Source organism: Mytilus trossulus, chromosome 7 (assembly GCF_036588685.1).
Source record: "Mytilus trossulus isolate FHL-02 chromosome 7, PNRI_Mtr1.1.1.hap1, whole genome shotgun sequence".
Lineage (NCBI taxonomy): Eukaryota > Metazoa > Mollusca > Bivalvia > Mytilida > Mytilidae > Mytilus > Mytilus trossulus.
Genome location: NC_086379.1, coordinates 68,345,335 through 68,367,458, shown reverse-complemented (window position 1 = coordinate 68,367,458; position 22,124 = coordinate 68,345,335). Strand labels below are relative to the sequence as shown.

Below are 22,124 nucleotides of genomic sequence, written 5' to 3'. Positions count from 1 at the left end.
AGGTTGAGCAACACTTTCTCCATCGAAAACCTGAGATAATTATAGTATAACTAATCGCCGTATTTGAATATCAAAAAATAATACAACGCGTGACCGAACGACGCATGGATTAAACGAGTGCGCAGCACGAGTTTAATCCATAGCGGCGTTCGGTCACAAGTTGTCTTATTTTTGATATTCAAATACGGCGATTAGTTATACTTTTTATTACATTGTCAAATTGCTTTTTTTTATGAAATTAATTTACAAAATGTAAGGAACTATATGTTTTTCCTACGCATGTTTTGTTTCGACGTTAACGACGTCTTGACAACGCCTATTGTTGTTTGACGTCAGAGAGTGAAATAACCACGTTTATTTCACATGTGAAATTATCGGTTTTTATCTAACTGGGAAATCAATGTAATTCATTGCAACCAATGTAATAATCTTAGATATTACAGTAGGTTAATTACCACTCGTGAACATAGATATACTTGTTGGATTGTAAAATGATCCAAGCAAAGAAGAATTTGTTTAAACTCACACTGGTTTGCTTGATCGAACAAGGCAGATGCGCTTACCATAGTAAACGTTAAACGAAAGTAAAGTTTCTTTTTTTTTAAATTGATATAAAAAATTGTTGTTTGCAAGCTGATTTTTTAAGGTTTTAGAATTCATTTTGATGAACATACACTTCAAAATTTAAATTGGGATTTTATCTGTTTCACAAAGCACTAGATATGTCATCCGTAATATCTTATCAGAAGACAAATTCGTTTTTTAAACCAAAATATTTTTGTTTACAGATGTTATCTTCCTGTTTATGGTTTTAACACCAAAAAAAAATTCCCAGTAAAAATAATGCATTAGGAACGATGTGATGGAAAACAATTCTTTCAAAACTTTTTTATCTGTTTATTCACGAGGCATATTTTTCACCATTTCTAACAATATTTTTTTCAACGTTTTAATATAAAATTATGTATTCAAAAAATCATTTTATAGAACAGACATGCACAATGTACACAGCTATTGTCATTCTACAATTAAACCAAAACAAAATAAAAGACTTTTTTTTAATATGTCTCTAAATATTTCTATTAACTAACCACAATATTGTTCAACAAGATAGTTTTCACAAACTGGCGATCGGTAATAAGATTAACGGTACCAATTTTCTTGTACATTTCTTTCAATATTTTCAGCTTTAATCGCTTCTTGAGGTTATAATTCTTGCCGGCGTTTTCCAAACGAGCGAATAATGTCCTGTCAGACTTTACCCTGACAAAAAAAACATAAATGAACATGACAGTTACCGTTGAGGTAGACCGTAACATGACCTCATCATCATAACAAAATACGAATCGTCATCAATCGTAGCACTCACTCCTGCGTAATAGTCCAAAAATTCCTCACGTGTCACAACTCCATCCGGGTCATCGGGAGAATCGATGCTATCCAAGAAACTTCGCAGTGTTTGGTCTAATGTCCATTCTCCTGACAAGTATTTTGGATGATTCTTGGCATTGGCTGTGTAAAACACTAAAAAAGACAAAAAAGGGTTTACTACATTAATAAGACAAGAATGTCTCCCCGTGCTTGTGGTATTTGGCCTTGTGAGAGGATTATAGTTGCTTGGATTCTCGTCCTCGTCTTTGTCACAGCAACCTTCACTTGATAGTACCAGTAACTCAAGTACAAGTGAAGAAATCTCTAACAAGATTGACACTTCAAATTTAAATCATGTCGTATACAAAAAGACATAACAAAAAACTGAACTCCGAGGAAAATTCAAGTTCATTCGTTCCATTTTTTTTTTATTTACCATGATATATAAGTAATACTCTAAAAGCAAAAGTCTACTTGTTAAAGATCTAAATATTTGCTTAAAAATATCTATATTGTTCACAAACTGAAAAGAAGCTGTGTTTAACAAATAAGAAAAACAGTCTTATAACAAAAATCCCAAACTCCAAGGAAAATTAAAACGGATATTCCCCTAGCAAATGGCAAATAAAATGATCAAATTCATCAAACGAATGGAAAACAACAGTCATATTTCTTACTTATTAAGTTTAGGTGATATCATTCTAGTAGTATACCATTGTTTTCAATTTCCGCCTATATCTTGCATAATTATAGGTTCAATCATTCAATCAAATATTTGCAATCTATTGTTAAAGACAGCACAAGAAAATAAGAATTATAAACACAAGTCACTTACTGACCTGGGCAGCTAATGCATATATATAAATAACACTGAAACTAAAGCTTATGTCTTCCGAAGTACCTGGCAAAGAAGAAACTAACGCTTAAAAAACAGGTGCATTTCGAAATATCCCGTAAAATATCAAATGATGCTAGACGTTCTGGAATAATGTATTTTCAATTATATAATTCGATATTAATTACCTTTTGCGATTAGATTTTTATAACGATTGATAAGATATAAAATTGATGATTCTTCTTGCGTGTTTTTTTTATCTAGTGTGATTAGGAATAGCTGCTTATTTGTAACTCTTGTTTATTCATACTTTGTAAAAATGATAAGTATTATTTATTTTTTTACAATTCATACTTTTATATTAAATGTTAATGAGACAATTGGCAAAATTATAATAATTGGAATAAGCAATCATTTTTCTATTTTTGCCATATAGAATTATGTGTAGATCGTATTTTGTTTCTTCAATATTCGTTCAATCCAATATAGTGCATTAACAACAATATGGGCAAACATTATACCATTATCGTTGATGGGCATAATGTCAGGGTACATTTTCTAAGCAAAAGAAACCCGTTTTATTTTCAACATTTTTACCAATCCTTTAAGGACCTATATTGTTTTAACAATACGAGAAAACTATTCTCTGACAAACGATCAAGGTTACAATTTCAAAGCAAAGAAAACCCGGTGCGATTTCCCCCATTCCTATCGTCTTTCAATAGTAAGAATGATAAGAGAAAATCACCCTCATACAAAAGATCAAGGTTAGAAAAGATGCAAAATAACTTATCATCTTCTGATGATTAAAAGAATAATTACATTCGCAACAATTCGTCATATTTACCTGATTACTCTATTGCTTGTCAATTATGATGCATGATACAAATATAAACATCAGCTGTAGCGAGATACAAGATATAGACAATTAATCATCCCACGTGAAGACAAATAAAATTCTTTTATAACCGATACCATGGAAATTAATTTATGTTTTCTTTGATATCTTATGAATTCAAATAATTTTCTCAGCTCTAGTCTAGGATGCTTCATTCCTTTTTTCTAAACTTGTTCTCTTCTTTGAGAGAGAGAGAGAGAGAGAGAGAGAGAGAGAGAGAGAGAGAGAGAGAGAGAGTTAACGTTAACGTTACATGAAAATCAAATTTATTTGTATACCAAATTGAAAACAAAACATGAGTTTATCCATTTTTATTTTTTAGGGCCCCTGCCCCTGTCACAAACCTTTCAGGTCATCCATTTGTATTACACCATCTTTATTTACATCCACTTGGTCAAATGCCTCGTTAACTGTTGATTCTCTGGACTTTTTCAAAGGTGGACGGAGTCGTCTGAAAAACTCGTCAAAGTCTATTGTGTCATTATCGTCCTTATCGAAACATTGGAATAACATTTCTGTGTCTTTATCCGATAAATCAGTTAGTCCAAAGGCTACAACGCCTTGTTTAAACTCGCTTCTAGTAAGCCTTTTGGAAAAATCCTTATCCATATGTCTGAATATAACGGATAAAAGTTTTATTCCTCCACATCCTTTCTGCAGACAACTCTGCCTCATTCCTTCTATAAGTTCTTGCCCTCTCTCGGCCATTTCTCTCTTGAAGTTCGTATACATTCTATTTTAATATTCATATACATCTGTATATACAATGAATTGGCTTACAAGATGTTCAACGTGTGATGCTTCAAGCCTGTTATAGCTAATCAATATTCATCTATTATATTCATTACTACTTCAGATAGCGACCAGAATCATTAATTTGACAGTGATTTAGTTACAGGTAAATTAATGTTTTGATAGCAGATAAAATAGAAAGCAGGAAATTAAAAGACCGTTTTTCTATGAATAAATTTTAAATATATAACAACTAATCGACATATTCTTGTCAAGTTCCTATGGAGATGTTTGCTGTTAACTAATACTTTATTCAAACAAAAAGGCGTAAAATCTCTTAATTGGCACTTACTCCTTTTTTTTCATTACAACAACTGTTACAGTCATTGAATATTTTGTTCGACATTCTAGCAATCAAGTGGAATGGTTTACAAAAGTTAATTTACTTTTATTTTCTGATGACTTTTTATTATCAAACTTTGGGTAAAAGTACCATAAAAACAATTTACATCCATTTATTTGATACAGCATGAAATAAAATACTACAACATATTAATTAATATCTTGCTATGGATATGGAACGGAAAGCAAATACATACACAATTTACAAAAAAATACTAACGAGATAAGATTGAATTTACTTGATTACACTGAGGGCATAACACATTCATCAGCATACATATAGACACTAAGTCTTGTGGCTGGTTTTATTTACCTAAATACTTCTATTCTTATCCTTTCGAAGCGCCTGCTTTACTATTAAATGTCGAAAAAACATCAAAACAATTATATATCATATAAAAAAAGTGAGAACCAACATTTAAGTCATATGAAATCAGTGAGTGGTGAAAAATAATGTTTATCCAATTCTTGAACCAATGCATGTATATATCATAAACTTAGTCCTCTGTGCACGATTCTATCATTTTTTACGCAAATATATCGTATAATCGTCAATTTTTTTCCTCTCTGTCTGTTATGAATTAACAAATATGGCTGCTCATTAAATGCCGTGTTTTGAAGCCGAAGTTTACCGATTGTCACCTTATAGTAAACAAATAACAAAAAGCATGGGAATTGAGCACGTGTTTAACATGTACAATCATATAAATGTTTATTTTAATGACAGATTCATGCGAATTGCGATCACCGGATTTTTACGAGGATGGTTACGCTCAGGTCACTATGCATACGGAAAATATGTCAGCGAATTGCTTCCTGGAAGCAAGCAATTAAAAAAAAATTAACTTCTTCTAAATGTGGACAAATAAAAGAACTTTCTTCAGAAAAAAGGATATGTACATAAGTTGTATAATGAAAACTATCCATTTAGTTATAAAAAAACCGTCTGCAATTTTTTTTTTTTAATTTGAGGTTTCTTAATTATGACTTAAAAAAACTACTACCCTGAAACATAAGATTGAAGCAACACAAAATCCGGCACTGCTAAACAAACAGTCGTAGTGCTGACTTACAACAGCTATCGCCCCAAATATGTTGCATGAATTTTTATTTGCATATTAAAATAAGCAGAGGAAGAAGTGTTACCAGTGAGACAATTATCTTTAAGACACCAGATGGACGAGAATACAAACAGCCATATATACTACAATAATCAAAACCCATACCATGAAGTAAGCACCAGAATGACAAGATCTTTTACATAATAAAGAACTAGAATGTACAAACTCAGCAACCAAAAAATCCGTTAAATTTGATATTTCTTTTAATACAAAATCCAGCAACTATAAACAAAACTGGTAAAACATAGTGATGTGACTGATAAACAAATCATTTCAAAATATAATCAATAATTGTTTTCGATGTCTAAGATATTAAAATATTTCTAAGATAGCAACATAATCATTGATTAAATATCAAAATTATCTTTACAATAAAGGCTCAGTGTGAATAACGGTTGAAAATGTCGTTTCAGATTTAAATTATTTTCAATATAATTGCATTCTATGCGACTGTCACACAAAAGAGAGATTTAGCTAACTTTAAAACCAGGTTTAATCCACTATTTACTAGATAATGAAATGCTTGAACCAAGTCAGGAATATGACAGCTGACATTTGTTTGATATGTTTTAGCTTTCGATTTTGCCGTTTGATAAAGAACTTTACTAAAAAGTAAGGACAAAAACCTACAATTTTGAGTTCCTATATAATTTTATTGGAAATTTACTTATTAAAAATGTATTTCAAAGCAAAATTGGTTACTATAATTTTTCGTCAAAGATGCAAATATTATCTGACACACATAGATTGATGTATTTCAGAGTATTTCAAATGTATGAAATTCAAAAAATATTTTAACGGTTGCAAGTGGTTACTGTGCATTATGTCTTTTAGCTATTTCAATAATATTAAAAATAATGTACTCCAATTTTTTGTCACAGAAATGAATGATCAGATAAATTAGACAATAACGTCTTCAAACAATGCAATTATATAAATATTTAAAAAAAACAATGTTTTAGATAAAATCGTTTCTTCTGGTTAGAAACTAGACGCACGTATCGCATATACTTAAATAATACTGTACTGTTATCTCCAAAGAATATAGGCTTCGCACAACTGTTTTGATATTTATAACTATAACGATCTATAACTATACCCTAAAGTAGTTTTATTCAACATTTTCTAAAAGAAGCAATACGTTACATGTGAAAAATTGTTTCAATCTAATTTTATTTTTAAATAGGTTATTCTATTACAACTGATTGCTATGATATTGCTGAAAATACATTCCATTATTTCAGTTTACACCTATGGATATTATAAAGATCTATAAACATCGTATGCATGGCAAAGCAATACGTGTGAACGTTATTGGTTGTTTCCATCTGGTATTAAATTAACACAATTTTAGAGCAAGAACACATGTTAGAAGGTATATACAAAAATTTGTAAAAAAAGCCAGAATCAGTAGCCATTCTCACAAAAAACGCTCACGAAAAAAAATCGTTTGATAATAGGATTACTGTATAGATATAAGGATTACATGGTAGTACTGCATACGATGAATTGTAGTCGTGAGGTTGTTTTTCGACATCCAACATCGGGAAAAGACAAATAGTTCAGATTTAAAATATTAAATCATGTCTTGGTCTTTTTAAGCCAAGTAAATGGTATGGGGGTTTCTCACCGTTTTAAGCCGGTTGCCTATAATAACTTTCATCTACTTCCTTTTTGGAAATCATACCACAACTCCTTATTTTCATAATGGGAGAATATGTAAATGTTCAAAATTAAGAAAATGCTGCTGTAACACATTAATCCATTTGTTAGTAAGTTGGTTATGTTAAAGAATTGTGCGTTTAAAATGTGTCTTGCCTCTTAGCAAAGCACTTAGTACCATATATATACCAGTCGACATATAAGAAAACTTAATTGACAATCAATATAACAATAGAATAATACAGCCGGGTTAGCAGTATATCTAACTTCTTATATGTAATTCGCGGACATTTTTGGGTGCCAGTATATAATCGTAGTAATAGTTTACGAGCAATGGTAAATTCCTTTTAAAATGAAAAGATGATATCATTAATCAGTGGGGTTTTCTTCAAATTTCGAGCTTTAAAAAATTATATATGAGACGATCAGTATCAGCCATAGACGAAATTCTGCTTGAAGTAAAGCAATATATTGTATTTTTATATAAATGGAATCGCGTAGGTAAGCAGTGTCCTTCGAATAGTTATCAAAGGTACTAGGATTATATTTAAGTACGCCAGACGCGCGTTTCCTCTACATCAGACTCATCAGTGACTCTCAATAGTGTCAAAATAGTTATAAAGCCAAACAAGTACAAAGTTGAAGAGCATTGAGGATCCAAAATTCTAAAAAGTTGTGCTAAATACGACTAAGGTAATCTATGCCTGGGATAAGAAAATCCTTAGTTGTTAGAAAAATTCAAAGTTTTGTAACAGAAAATTTATTAAAATGACCACATTATTGATATTCATGTCAACAACGAATTCGAAGTTGGTCATGGCTCTGTAAGGTCCCGTTGTAGTAATGGTTGGTTTAAAAGAAAAACATGTGTATTTGCTCGCTTTAATTCGCTATTTGTGTACTACGTATTTATTCCTTGATAAAACCGTTTGATTGAAAATATTTGTTGGAAAAAAGTAAAATCACAAAAATACTGAACTCAGAGGAAAATCAATTTGGAAAGTCCATAATCACATGGCAAAATCAAAAAACAAAAAACAAAACGCATCAAAAACGAATGGACAAGAACTGTCATATTCCTGACTTGGTACAGGCATTTTCAAATGTAGAAAATGGTGGATTAAACCTGGTTCTATAGCGCTAACCCTCTCACTTTAATAACAGTCTCATCAAATTCCGTTACATTTACATGATGCGTTAAATAAACAGTCACAATCAATAAAATAGTCAAAATATGGGAACATCAGTCATCATCGTATAACAATTTAACAGGACACAACATCTACTATTGATAAAACCGTTTGATTGAAAATATTTGTTGGAAACGTGTTACTGATTTACACTTTATTTTAAACGTCTGATCACTGGCCGAAACCGCAATTTTGACAACTTTTGGAAAATTTTAAGCATGTTTGAGAGGAAAATCAAAATTATTTTGGATGTTTTAGCTTAATATTGCCTTTCGGATATAGATTTATTAATTTTCGTATGCGACACCCTTCAATGCAAAATTCTATAAACAGATGCAAAATTTGCAATTTATCAAAATGCCTTCAACACCAAGATATAGCAATCTACAAGAATTGGACAATACAGAAATGTGAAAAAATTGTTAAAAGTATATGATTAAGACTCTTTTACACTAAATTTATAGTAGGATTTGACGATTTAACTTGCGATTTTGACCCTTGGAGTGAAACAAATATACGAGAAATTGGTCCTTAAATTAAAAAAAGAGCGTTTAATGAATTCAATGTTTTGCTGATATAATCCATTATATTGGTCTTTACACGATAGAAACATATAAAAGCTATGTAAAACACATAAATACAAACCTTTCAGATCATCAACATCAAGAACGCCGTCATTGTTTGTATCAAGTTTGTCAAAGGCTTCACTAATTACTGCAATTCTTTTATTGTTCATTGGTGACCTCAAAGCCTTCATAAATTCCAGAAAGTCAATTTTACCATTTTTATCTTTATCAATTGAATCAAACAATGTTTTCAAATAGTTATCAGCCATTCTCAATCCAAATCTGTCCAAGCCAATTCGAAGTTCGTCAAGAACTAAAGACCTAGAACAATCTAAATCCATGGTACGGAACACCACACCAAGACCTCGAATTCCTCCAAGTCCATGACGCAAACATTGTTCCCTTAGAATTTGGGTGAGTATAGCAGATGTGTCCGCCATGCTAATTACATTCTAACAATTATACTGCCAGTATTGTAAAATAAATATTTCTTTATGTTTATAATATAACGGTCAAATTTCCTTCTGAAACGTTTGGTATAAACAGAAAAGATCACTTCCTTCAAATTATAATCATGTGATATTCCAAGTGTTTCTTAATGAGTGCAAGTTGAATATTTCAGACAAAAACCTGAACTAATACGTTTAAACGAGTACCTATATTTTTGTTCGTTTCAAAGAAATGCTATTTGAATATAATGCTCTTGATGTTTTAGAAGCATGTTAAACAATAATTAGCATCCTGTTTTAATTATTCACAAAAGTTACACGCCACTTGAGATAAAACAGAATTATGCAGTTTGAACCTTCCCTGATAACAAGTTGAACAATATTGACAAAAGAATATTTATTAAGGTAATCCTTTTATTAGTGTTTCTTGGAGTCGAAGATGAGCAACAGTAAGACATACTGAAGTCATCTTTAAAGTGCGTTTTCTTGTTAACTGTACCATTTGATTGCCAAAGTTTTGAGTAATTATACCAGAAGTTTAAAATTACAATATAGTTCAAAACGTTTATCTCGTTTAAATATATCTACTTTAAAAATGTAGTTCAAGAATTTATCCCATCCTTCAACAGTATAATGACAGCTCCTAAATATACTAAAGATAGATACAAGCATTGAAATTAATATTAAGTATACTAATATACGAAGAAGAAAAAAATGACCGAATTTTTCTTAGCAAAATCTTTTGAGAGCAATATGAATGGCTTTATATGAGACATAACTGGAAGGAAACCAAAAAACACAAGTATTTAATTTATGTTATTATTTGTATTTTTTCTCCTAGTTTTTAGTCAGTAATTGATCTGATGGCAGACTTTTTGAACAGTTGTAACATTTTTTCTTCTTTTTGATTCATTCAAAATGTTTCACAAAATATGTTTAACAACTAAACATGTCTGCGCTTGTACAATTCAAGAACCTCTGATATTAGTTAGTCTTATGCTTATTTTATTTTTTATTTTTTTGTACCGGAATTATTTTTTTTCTGAACAAATATAAATTATGTAAACGGGCCAGCTGAAGCCCGCCTTCGGTTGCTGGATTTTCTCGCTGTGTTAATGACCCATTGTTGGTCTTGGATTGTTTCTCTTATAGACAACTATGCGGTATGATTTTTTTTATCTTGTTGAAGGCCATGCAAAAAGGTATAAAAACAGTGAAGGATAACTCTTTATAAATTATAATGTTGCTGTTGCCAGCTGGTATATTGACTACATGAATATAGAAAGTTTACAATGAAAATCATAAGTCATGCATTTTGTTTTAAAGTCTGGATTTCAATTGAGGATATTAAGTTGAAACTAGACAAACTATAATGACAAGACCATTTAACGAACCAATGATTCGTATTTCCTATAACTTAATCGACATAGTCCTTGTTTTCTCATTGGCCTTCAATTTGTTTTGATTCGATTAGAACATCTGAGTCTTTTGTGGAAAAAAATGCGCGTCTGGCACTACAATTTAAGCTTGGTATTGTTAATGACTTTATAACTGCAATATGTTTTTTTAAAAGTTTTTTTTTTAATTGAATTTCTAGTTTCTAAATTCTAGAATATTTTGCCAATTTGACCAAAAAAAAAGGCGGTTTGTTTATTGAATAGTTATTTATATAGTGTAAACATAACAAAGAAGATGTAGTAAGAATATATTTGCAGAACTTCAAAGTCTGCAGGGCAAAATTAATTTATTACAAGCTTCAATATTAAGCGGGCTTTAAAGATGAGGTTTGTTTTAAAATCTGTTAACAGACCTCGAAAAAATCACTTGCTTAATTTGATAATTATATCCGATATTAACTTTTGATAAAATTCGTTATCATATTTTATTAAAAATTAAATAACAAAAATACCGAGCTCCAATAATAATTCAAATCAGAAAGTCCTTTGAGAAAAGGCAAAATTAAAAACTCCAACACATCAAAGGAATGGGAAACAACTGTCATATTCCTGACTTGGTACTGGCATTTCCTTATGTATAAGATGGTGGTTTAAACCTGGTTCTGGTTTTATAGCTAGTGAAACCCCTTATATATATGACAGTCGCATAAAACTTTATTAAATTGACAACAATGTGTGAACAAAACAAACAGACGTAATAGGTAAAAATGTCAAAAACTGTCAGACAACAGTCAAAAGTGAAACGGAAAATTTCTAATCAAATGGCAAAATGAAAAGCTCAAACACATAAAATGAATTGATTGCAATTGTCAAAATTGTGTTGCAATCAAAATCACTATAAAAACTATGTCAACAAAGACAAACAAAATGGCTTGAAGGCAAAGCAAAACATCAAAAGAAAAAAAATACAAAAAATACCATAGCACAGCGTCACTTGTGAGTCCTTTTTTAAGACGAAACGCGTCTGGTGTATTTACTAAATTTAGTCCTGGTATTTATAATGAGTTTATTTACTACCACTGGGTCGATGCCACTGCTGGTGGAGATTTATTTCCCCGAGGGTAGCACCAGGCCAGTAGTCGGCACGTTTGTGCTGACATGAATTATCATTGATATGGTTATATTTATAAATTAACTGTTTACAAAAATTTGTATTTTTTTTAGATACTAAGGCTTTTCTACCTCAGGCATAGATTACCTTAGCTGAATTTGGCAAATTTTTAAGGAATTTTGGTCCTCAACGCGTCTTGCTTATTTACAAAATTTGGTCCTGGTATCTATGATGAGTTTATTTACATAATGGTGGGATGTATTTTAGTACCGAGTCAAGTTAAACTGATATTCATACAGTGTCCTTATAAGTAAAGGTTGAAAAATATACAAGGACACAAAATGATGATACACAGCGTCTGTACCTAGATTCTATACCTCAAGCCCATCCTGCATTATAGAATCATATTCAAAACAGTGTGGTCCTGGACATTGATTGACGACCTAAATTATCCCATTGACTGTGACAGATTAGGTGAACGTTAAAACCGAGTCAAGTTAAACGGATATTCAAACAGTGTCCTTATAAGTAAAGGTTGAAAAATATACAAGGACACAAAATGATGATACACAGCGTCTGTACCTAGATTCTATACCTCAAGCCCATCCTGCATTATAGAATCATATTCAAAACAGTGTGGTCCTGGACATTGATTGACGACCTAAATTATCCCATTGACTGTGACAGATTAGGTGAACGTTTGTCTGTAACGACCATTGCTCACTTCTTACTTATTATAGAATTTAAACTGTGGGGTCACCAAAGGTTCTTGACGCCTTTAATAATAAAATTATTCGAAAAATTATTCAGGAATAACCTTTATGTTTTGATTTATATTATTGATATAAATCAACACATCGTATTATTCCGGATTCGTTTTTCCAATTGCTTTATTTAGCTGTTGAGAACCTTTGGTGACCCCACAGATTCAGTGTCTTTAAAAAGTACATAGTGAGCAGTGATTGTTACCGACAAACGTTCACCTAATCTGTCCCAGTCAATAGGATAATTTAGGTCGTCAATCAATGGCCAGGACCACACTGTTTTGAAAATGATTCTATATGAAATCCATACGGAATATTTATATCCGTTTTGGTATCTATACAGAACTTTTTTTCAGGATAAGAACTAGAAGTCCTTTGACACATCCCTGGTTCGTCACCTATCTTCTCAGACAGTGGTGATGTTTTAAAAGTACGAGTATAAGCTGTAAGGTCTTACTGATTGAGTTAGGGAAATGTATACTCCATATGCAGGGGAAGTATTTATATTACTACAAAGATGGGGGAAATTGATAATTTCAAAATCAAAATCGTCTCGTTTGTTATAGATTACGGTACTGAGATGACTACTTATGTCAAATGAGACATAAGTAAAAATATAAGGTCGAGGAAGTCGTGCCTATTGTGTCTTTTATTTCAAGCTCTGGAGAATATATTAATAGAACCCAATCAAAAAATATGTATTGTTAATGGAAATAACATCATCAATATATCTGAATATCTATATTATGATATCTACTTGTGCTTGTCAAGTACAATAATCTGCAAATTATATTGGAAACTATAAAGAGGTCGACAAAGAGAAACACACAATTTGTTCCCATAGGAATGCCGATCTATTGAAAGGTCTACCTCCAAATTTCAGGCTAACTGATCACTTGTCCCTCGGTGATACCGTATGGTATCACAAAACAATAAACTTAAAGTGAATGCTGCCATATTGAAAAGCATGCACTGATGGACGAATTATTGAATTATTTTTGTTTAACTTAGATAAGAAATATACATAGCTTATATTTATTTAAGTGTTCCCTTTACTACAAAGTAGCAAAATGGAAAAACAAGTTAAATACGCGCCTTTCCATCTGATATTATCTTGTTAAGAGTCACCATTTTTGTTATGTTTTTCAAACATTATTGTGATATATCATTTTGTATATAAATGAAATATTCTTAACAATACAAAACTTGAAACGAGAATGAAGAGAGTAAACTAGCTGACTGTGCGGCATGGTGTTTGTTCATTATTGAAAACCGTACGTCGACCAACAGTAGTTATATTCGGTGTTATGTGTTATTAAGAGTTGTCTCGTTGGCAATCGTACCACCTCTTCTTTCCTATATTTTGAACATTTATATTCTAATGATATACTGCCTGTACCTGATAGACATTTAACTCCTTAATATGAGGTTTTAAAAATAAATGTTTCATTCTCGACTTGCTTACCTCTTAGATCATCTAAACTTAATTTTCTATCAGTATTAACGTCAAAATTATCAAAAGCCTCTTTAACTACATTAGCTCTTCTTTCGTTCATTGGTGATCGTAATGCATTCATCAATTCAGCAAAATCTATAGCCCCGCTTTCATCCTTGTCTAAAGCATTAAAAAAAGTTTTTGAATATCCTTCAGACATTTTAAGTCCGTACCGGTCAATGGCTATCCGAAATTCTGGATAAACTATTCCTTTAGAGAAATCAATGTCCATTCTCCGGAACACTAGCCCTAACCCTCGGATCCCATTGTGTCCTTTCAGTAGGCATTGGTCACGCAGTGCTCCGATAAGTAATTGTGCGGTACGGTTTTCATCCGACATATTTATATGCCTTAACTATTTCCTGAAATATTTCTTGAATGTTGTACAAACGTGAGGCTGCTTTAGACGTTATAACATTATTGACAATGAAGCACTTAATTAGTTTGTTTGAAAAATGAAGTCAGCTCAACATTATCTACTTCATTTTTTGCATTTTTAACCATGAAACAGTTTTTTTTCAATTGTTGACTCAATTAACACAAAAGATGTTTTATCGTGAAATACCATTCCACAATAACAATTTTATCCCAATAAATTGCATGACAATTTCAATAAAAGGAATTGATTTTACAAATGGTAATTTGTATCATTCATGAAACAGAACTCTTGGGCAAATATATGCAGTATATACAAATAACCTCTTTTCTGTAAGTAGGCACTTCATTAACCAGATATAGAGTATTAAACTTGCAACATGTAATTGTATCATATAATTTCTTTATCTTTTACTGTTCATAATGATTAACTTTTCTGTTGCTGTAAAATCTTATTTTCTCAAATTTCATTAATGATATTTCCGTTATCTTTTCTGTTGACAGACTATGAAAGACAATCACATTTAGTTTGTATTGATATTTGTATGATTTTATTATTTATCTGAATTTATTGAAGCCAAAGATTCGAACTTGTATCATTTTAAGAATTTTTCTTGCCGTAATTTTGATATCGTGGTTTTAAATATGCACATGAATAATGGTAAAGCATTAAATATGTTTTGAGTGACCCTTCTCTAACAAAAGGCCATGATGTAACAGTGAAACATGAAAACAAACTAAAAATGAGTTGAAAAAGGCATACCTAAATGCTGGACTTATTTTTTTTTTTATCGAAAACATTGTAACGAAAGACACCCCTGTACTACTGATCAATTATTTATCCATGGTTTTCAATATCATAAACAAACAAACAATCAACAATCAATGTACAGACATCCTATAGTTATACAGGCAGGTATTTTATAATCCAAAGTTTTTAATCGACAATATATTTATTGAACTTGAAGTATTGATATTTTAATAGACAGTCGGAATTCCAATGGGTACTAATTGTTTAAACCATTTGGTCGACTTGTTTTTGTAATCGTATGAAGCAGAATTCATTCAAAACCTTCGAAAATACAAAAAAAAAGCGCATTGCAAAATTCTTTAATTTTACTTTCAGATATATCACTTAATTTTTAAGTCAGTTCTTGCATCGCATATATCCAAGAGAACATACAATTAAGGATATTACTGATACAAGACGGACTGCTTCATACTTTGACTTTTTCCTCAATATTAACATAGATGGACGACTAAAATCTATGACAAACGTAATTATTTCAACTTTCTTATTATCAATTTCCTATTTCTCAGCAGTAACATACCCTCTGCTCTGTCGTAAGATTTTTACATAAATCAATTGATAAGTCATGCTCGCGCATATTCTCATTTTACCGACTTCATATACAGAAGTGTGCCCCTTACGCAGACACTGATCCAACAAAGTTATGAGGGTGAAATAAAATATGCCACTCTGTACATTGTATGGACTAGACACCATCACGAATTGGTTGATCTATACAATGTGTGTGTCTAAACTAAAATGAGACTTTTACCATATCATAGATTGTGGTTTAACATATGCCCGTCTGTCTGCTAAGTGTTGTTATCCATTCGTTTGATGAGTTGGAGCTTTTGATTTTGCCAAATGATTAGGGATTTTCCGTTTTGAATTGATCTCGATTTTCGGAATTTTTGTAAAGTACCTAATATGACCTATTCCAGAATATGACTGTTATACCAGGAGTGATTTTACATTGCTTTACGACGTCAGGGTATTTTTTAACATCCAACAATCATATCTTTATTTTTGATGTTTCGGTTGGATAATGTGTTGTCTTGTCGTTTGAAGTCCAAATAATTATGGAAATTGCCTTTTATCCTTTTGAAAAACTTTTGGTCTGGTATTGTAAAAATAATTGTATAACGTTCGAGATTGCATGTTCGTTACGTAAATGGGTCACTGTTTTTTTATGTCTTTTGATGTCTGTTGGTAATAGAAGGTATTGTTCTGCGGTTTGCATTTTGTGTCGTCTATTGCGGTTCTTGTTGTTGAGCGTTTCTCTGTGATGAGTGGTTTTGCTGTATTTCTGTCACGTAGTCAAGTATCATGTTAGCAATATGGCAATTATTTCAAATAGTCCGTTTCAATGTTTGTTTTCAATTATTTTTGGTTGCACTTCAGTGTTCCTGTTTTTCCGTTGTTTTTCTCTAATACCGGTAGTTGATGTGTTTCCCTGTGTTTGAGTGTGTTACCAGGATTCGTTTTCTTTCAATCGATTCATGACTTTTGAACAGCGGTATTCTACTGGGGCCTGTATTTTCGTTCCCAACTTTAATGATATTCTTTACATGGCATAAAAATGTCAATCCCTTCTAAAGCTATGCAGACCTTTTATTAGACTTATGCACACAGAATATAGTTACGATAATGTTGTCAAGTCATTAAAGATGGTATTTTTTGGGGAATTTATATTGGTTCATTCACACGTTCTTTGAATTGGTAGTATACAGCTTTATTCTAAAACCAGTTGTTGACATGATACGGGTTATATTCTTCTCGTATAATTTACTATTGCAAGATACTCAATCCCTAAATAGAGGTACGATTCTCATATGATAAAATGACATAATCTTTTGGTCAATTTAATTGAGGTATGTCCTTGCAGTTTTAACAATTTCGAATTAGCTTGTTATTGTACCCATAACTCATATGTAAACCAATCCAATTACTGAATATTGTGTTTAAGCACAAGTTGTGTTCTCCGAGTACTGAGTATGACCAAGAGCCCTGGGGCTGGTATATCAGTTAAGTATTACGAAAATATCGACGGTAAGTTCAACTGCAGGCCCCCAAGAGCCTGTGCCGCTCATCTGATTTTACTTCAGTTTCGACAATCATGCAAACAAAAGATTAAAATCATAACAGATATTCTGAAAAATGCTAAATTTTGCATACTAGTAATATTTATCCAGTAATTTTATCAAAATCAGAAGACTCTTGTAAAGTCTACAGGAATAACCAATACATTCATTGAAAAAGAGGGATGAAAGATACCAGAGGGACAGTCAAACTTGATTGTAGATTCATAAGAGACAATAAAAATCGTGATGTTTTCTACTCTCCAAATAAACTCATCATAGATACCAGGATTGAAATTGGCAACTTTGTATTTATCAGAAGTAACATATCCCTAGTAAAATTTTCATACCAAAATTGATACAATAAGCTTGTGCATGTTCACACTGTTTTGGACTTCTTCAAAGGAATATACCACTTCAATTGTCTTCTTAATCTATTTAAGCATTGGTGAACTACTTGTATATATTTTTCTGAACAAAATGACAAAATCACAAATTATTGATCAAAGAGTATTTATAATTGATTAAACCTGTTTAAGTCTCACTTTCAATAAATAAACCCGTACTTTATAGACAAAAATATCAATTAGTACACCTAAGATTGAATTGCAAAAAAGTCATGACCATGCAATGTCAAAATAAATATAAGTAAAAGAAATGAGACAGGAATACAAGACTTAGTGTTAAATAATAATATAATTAATATATGTTAAGGTTTGTTATTCTAATTTTAAAAAAAGTATGTTAGTACCCGTTAAAGAAAATTTCAAAAATTCTTTGCTCCACTGTTGAATTGATAACCCTTACGACAAGTTTATTCTTCTTAAGAACCGTTTTGTTTTGATGAAGATATTACAAGAGAAAAAAAGACGTGAAAATTGTTCTAATAGATTCCTGCAATTGGGAGCGCTATTCTATAAAAAAAGATTTAATAGTTAAGACAAACTTCACATCCTCCAATTAAATTGATCTGACCTAAATTGACAAGATCTTTTTCTTCTGATAGACTTTTATATTTATTATAGTCATTAATGAAATTAATCTAGCGTGTAAACTTTATATTCTCAATTAGAAAATGAAATAGTCTTGTTAATAAAAAACCATTACCTTTAAGGTCTTCTATACTTAATTTCCCATCGCTGTTAACATCAAAATGATCAAAAGCCTCCATTACTACTTTAGATCTTCTAGCGTTCATTGGTTCTCGTAAAACTGCCATAAACTCAGCAAAATCTATCCATCCGTTATTGTCCCTATCTAAAGCATGGAATAATGTTTGTAAATATCCTTCAGACATTATCAGTCCGTAGCGAGCTATGGCTATCCGTAATTCTGGATAGACAATACCTTTAGAGAAGTCGATATCCATCCTCCGGAACACTAGCCCTAGGCCTCGGATACCACTATGTCCTTTTAGTAGGCATTGGTCACGCAGTGTCCTGATCAGTAGGTCTAAGCTGCTGCTGTCCTCTGACATGTTCAGATGCAGAATGTTTCAACCTCATTTATAAACTTATGTCAATAGACTTGATTAAAATACTTTAAATTATAAATGCAATCGCTTCTAAATTTCTCCCATATCAATCAATGACATTAATCTATATAGATCTATATATGTTCGTATACATGCATCGTTATTCTCATTTGCAATTGTGCATCAAAGTAATTATCTACATCAATAATATATATACTGCATTGTGTATCTAGATTCCACAAAAAGTCAATTATTTTACAAAAGTAATTTGAAATCGATGATATAAAAAAGGAGACGATTCTGAAAACTGTTATACATCAAGTCAGAAACATCACATTCCCGAGAGATATTTTACTAATGTTGAAATTACTTCTGTTATATCAATATGGTAATAAGTCAGTTGTCACAGGCACACACGACAAGTCTTTAACATCAGGCACTTACATATTTATGCACTCGAAATTATTTGATATTTTTGAAGAACTAATGTTTTCTTGCACAAATCTGAGGAGACCTTCTTCTCACAGATTCTATATACATTTATAGAACACACTTTTTTACAAGATGTTACCAGAAGTGATGTTTGTAACTAATAAATGATAACAAAATAGATTTAGAAAATCAATATTGTATTTTACTTTACTTTTTTGGATGATTTATGGCTGATAAACTTATCATTTTGGTACCAAGTCTTTGTAATTCTTATCATCTTAAGAAAGGTGCGACCATAGGACTCTGAAAAACATTGGAGACTGCCGGCAAATTAATCTATATAATATGATTGAATTCATAGGTTATCTATAACTTAACTAGCGTGCTCGTATAAATCATATCAGGATAACGAAATCAGAGATCTATATTTTAATGAGATTGATCAGCATATATGATTTTCAATTATTTACCTGTATTTGTCTTAATTTTTTTCTCGGCGAGGAGTGTTTAAGCATTTTGATGGGAAATTTGCTATTTTGTGACAGGATATATTTAAAGACTTGAGAACTAAATTGTGGTGTATACCGATGTTTTTAGTACAATTTAATCTGGCATTTTTCAGGATATACTAACAAAGTTATGAGGAGGAAAGATTGAAATTAATATTCACTAAATTGTATGGACACCTTCACGAATTAGTTGATAAATACGATGTTTCTTTGTCTAAATAAAATAATCATAGTTATCGCTATTTTGTGCATTTTTCCTTTGACCTTTTTTTGTGATATTTTCATATCATGCTACTCGCTTGAGAAAGAAAATTATCACTAGAAACTAATCATGCTCGTGGCGTTGCTAACGAAATTTACATGAAATAGACATGAAATTGACAACGTCCTGAGAGGTAAAATAGCGATAAAAAGATTATCATTGTTCATCTCAACTCGATTGCCTTTCTCGCTTTCGCCCCCGGCTCAATTGAGAAAATCAATTTCGTTGAGATGATCACCGATAATCTATAAATATCAGGATTTTAATTTTGTATTTATGTTAGACGCGCGTTTCGTCTACAAACTAACTAATGACATTTTTAATCAGTAGTACGTCGGCTTTGTGAAAAATTGTACAATGTATAAGACATGTTTTTAAACTCTTACTTCCGGTAATATCCAAAATGGCGGACATAGAAATACGTTTTTTTATTTCAATATTCAACTGTTTTAAAAAAGTGAAGAAATTTTTTTTTTGTGCTAGTCATCAAACTTTCGGCTTTAAATTATCCTCAAAACCCCACATTCAATTCTGTTGTAAATATTTAGATACAAAATTAACACTTCCGGTAATAAAAAAAAACCAATATGGCGTAAATTTTAAAGATGAGTCCTCAATCTAGATCTTTGGTGTACAGATTTGGATAGATTAATTGAAACAAAATAAAGTCACTAAAGTACTAATACATTTTCAATATTACTACTTTGACCAAACTTCATGTTTATTCACAGTCAACACCATATGCACACAAAGCAGTGACCGGGAGATCCTATTTTCCACATTAACAACGACCCCATCATCACTCCTATGTCTCCGAATAGCATAACAGTAATAACGGCATCATCAGTAACGGCTGTTCGAATACTGACTCGTTTAAGTTCGTAATTCGCTGCATCAGACACATGCACCATGACTCCAGTATCAGCCGCTTGATGTGAACATGGTGCTAAACTTGAAATAAATTACGTGGTTGGTAAGATAGAATGTCCTGAAAATTTGTTGCTACAACTACCATACACATCCAAGACTTCATCCACTCTTGTTACAGTTTCAATGTAATTTTTTAAGGTATGGATAAATACCCGATCAGCATAATCGTTAGGCAGCATGAACATGGTTATTCATAATCGGAGAGCTGATTGCCCACATTTACAAAGACCGTGATATTGTTTTTAGCATCCACAACGTACAAGCTCCTGATAAGATGAAGAGGCCTCACAAAGAGTTGTTCAACAGTGTTCCCATGGATCACATTTGTCCCTTCCCCATTCATAAGAGTTTGTACTAGTTAGCATAGAAAACAATTTCAAGCTTGTTACGATCGTTATATCTATGACATTATCACATCTATATCTGGTAATGTTGGCTGATCAATCATCATTCCAAATGCTAAAGTCTCATCTTCAAACGCCATCCATGTCACCAGCGCTGTTCCTTTTCCAGCAAACGTGAATTTTCTCAATACATAGTGCATTTGAAAGGTCATGGTTATATATATCTTAAAGCTTTTACCACTTCCAAATGCAAGCCAAAGTTTGTCTGCCCCTATGTTATGGGATAGCGAAATAGCAATGACAGCTATATCAGTATCGACTATTCAAGTCATGACTAAGTTAAGTCTGTAATTCACTGCATCAGACACATGCATCTTGATTCTAGTGTCAGTCTCTTGTAAACATTGTGATAAACTTGAAACATCATCATGGGAACATCCTGAGGATTTGTTGCTACAACAAAATTTTATTGAGCGAGCTGCTGTGAATGAAAACTAAAACGCGTTCTTTCTAGTTGCCATCATCTCCCAGAAAACTTTGCCAATTTAGATGAACTTGTTTTGAGCCTGGATTCGTCTGTGTATTCCATTTCCCCTAAATGTAACTCTTGCTTCTCGTAGCAGCCTTCAAACTACCGGTATTGTCTATATACGCATCCGAGACTACATTCACTGTTGTATCAGTTTAAAGGTGTTTCCTAACGAGTATGCTGATTGGGTAGTATGTCCTTACCTTAATAAATACCTTAAAATTGTAACAAGAGTTGATGAATTCTTGGATGCGTATGGTAGTTGTAGTAACAAATGCTAGGATATTATATCTTACCCACCACGTGGTGCATTTCAAGTTAAGCAACATGTTCACATTCAGAGGCTGAAAATGGAATAATAAAGCATGTGTCTAACGCAGTGAAACAAGAACTTAAACGAGTCAGTAT

At 31.7% G+C, this 22,124-nt stretch overlaps 1 protein-coding gene across 4 annotated transcripts; it reads right to left on the bottom strand.

Moving 5' to 3' along the window:
- Positions 1–984: 984 nt before the first annotated feature.
- On the bottom strand, positions 985–18,825 carry LOC134725658 (calcyphosin-like protein). 4 transcript variants are annotated; one of them, XM_063589657.1, is made up of 2 exons: positions 18,344–18,825; positions 985–1,524 (listed from the first exon to the last, which is right to left on the bottom strand). In XM_063589657.1, the coding sequence occupies exons 1-2, from the start codon at positions 18,711–18,713 to the stop codon at positions 1,295–1,297; spliced, it is 600 nt and encodes a 199-aa protein (XP_063445727.1). In that variant the 5' UTR covers positions 18,714–18,825; the 3' UTR covers positions 985–1,294. The 4 variants fall into 4 exon arrangements, with proteins under 4 accessions (XP_063445727.1, XP_063445729.1, XP_063445730.1 ...); XM_063589659.1 differs by lacking the exon at positions 18,344–18,825 and adding an exon at positions 13,964–14,392; XM_063589660.1 differs by lacking the exon at positions 18,344–18,825 and adding an exon at positions 8,857–9,681.
- Positions 18,826–22,124: the final 3,299 nt, after the last annotated feature.

Bases quoted from the DNA above. Each gene is read 5' to 3' on its own strand.
- LOC134725658 (XM_063589656.1), bottom strand. From the start codon at position 3,836: ATGTATACGAACTTCAAGAGAGAAATGGCCGAGAGAGGGCAAGAACTT. The intron at 1,525-3,448 runs GTTTGTGACAGG...TGTCTTTTTTAG, and splicing joins ACAAATGGATGACCTGAAAG to TGTTTTACACAGCCAATGCC.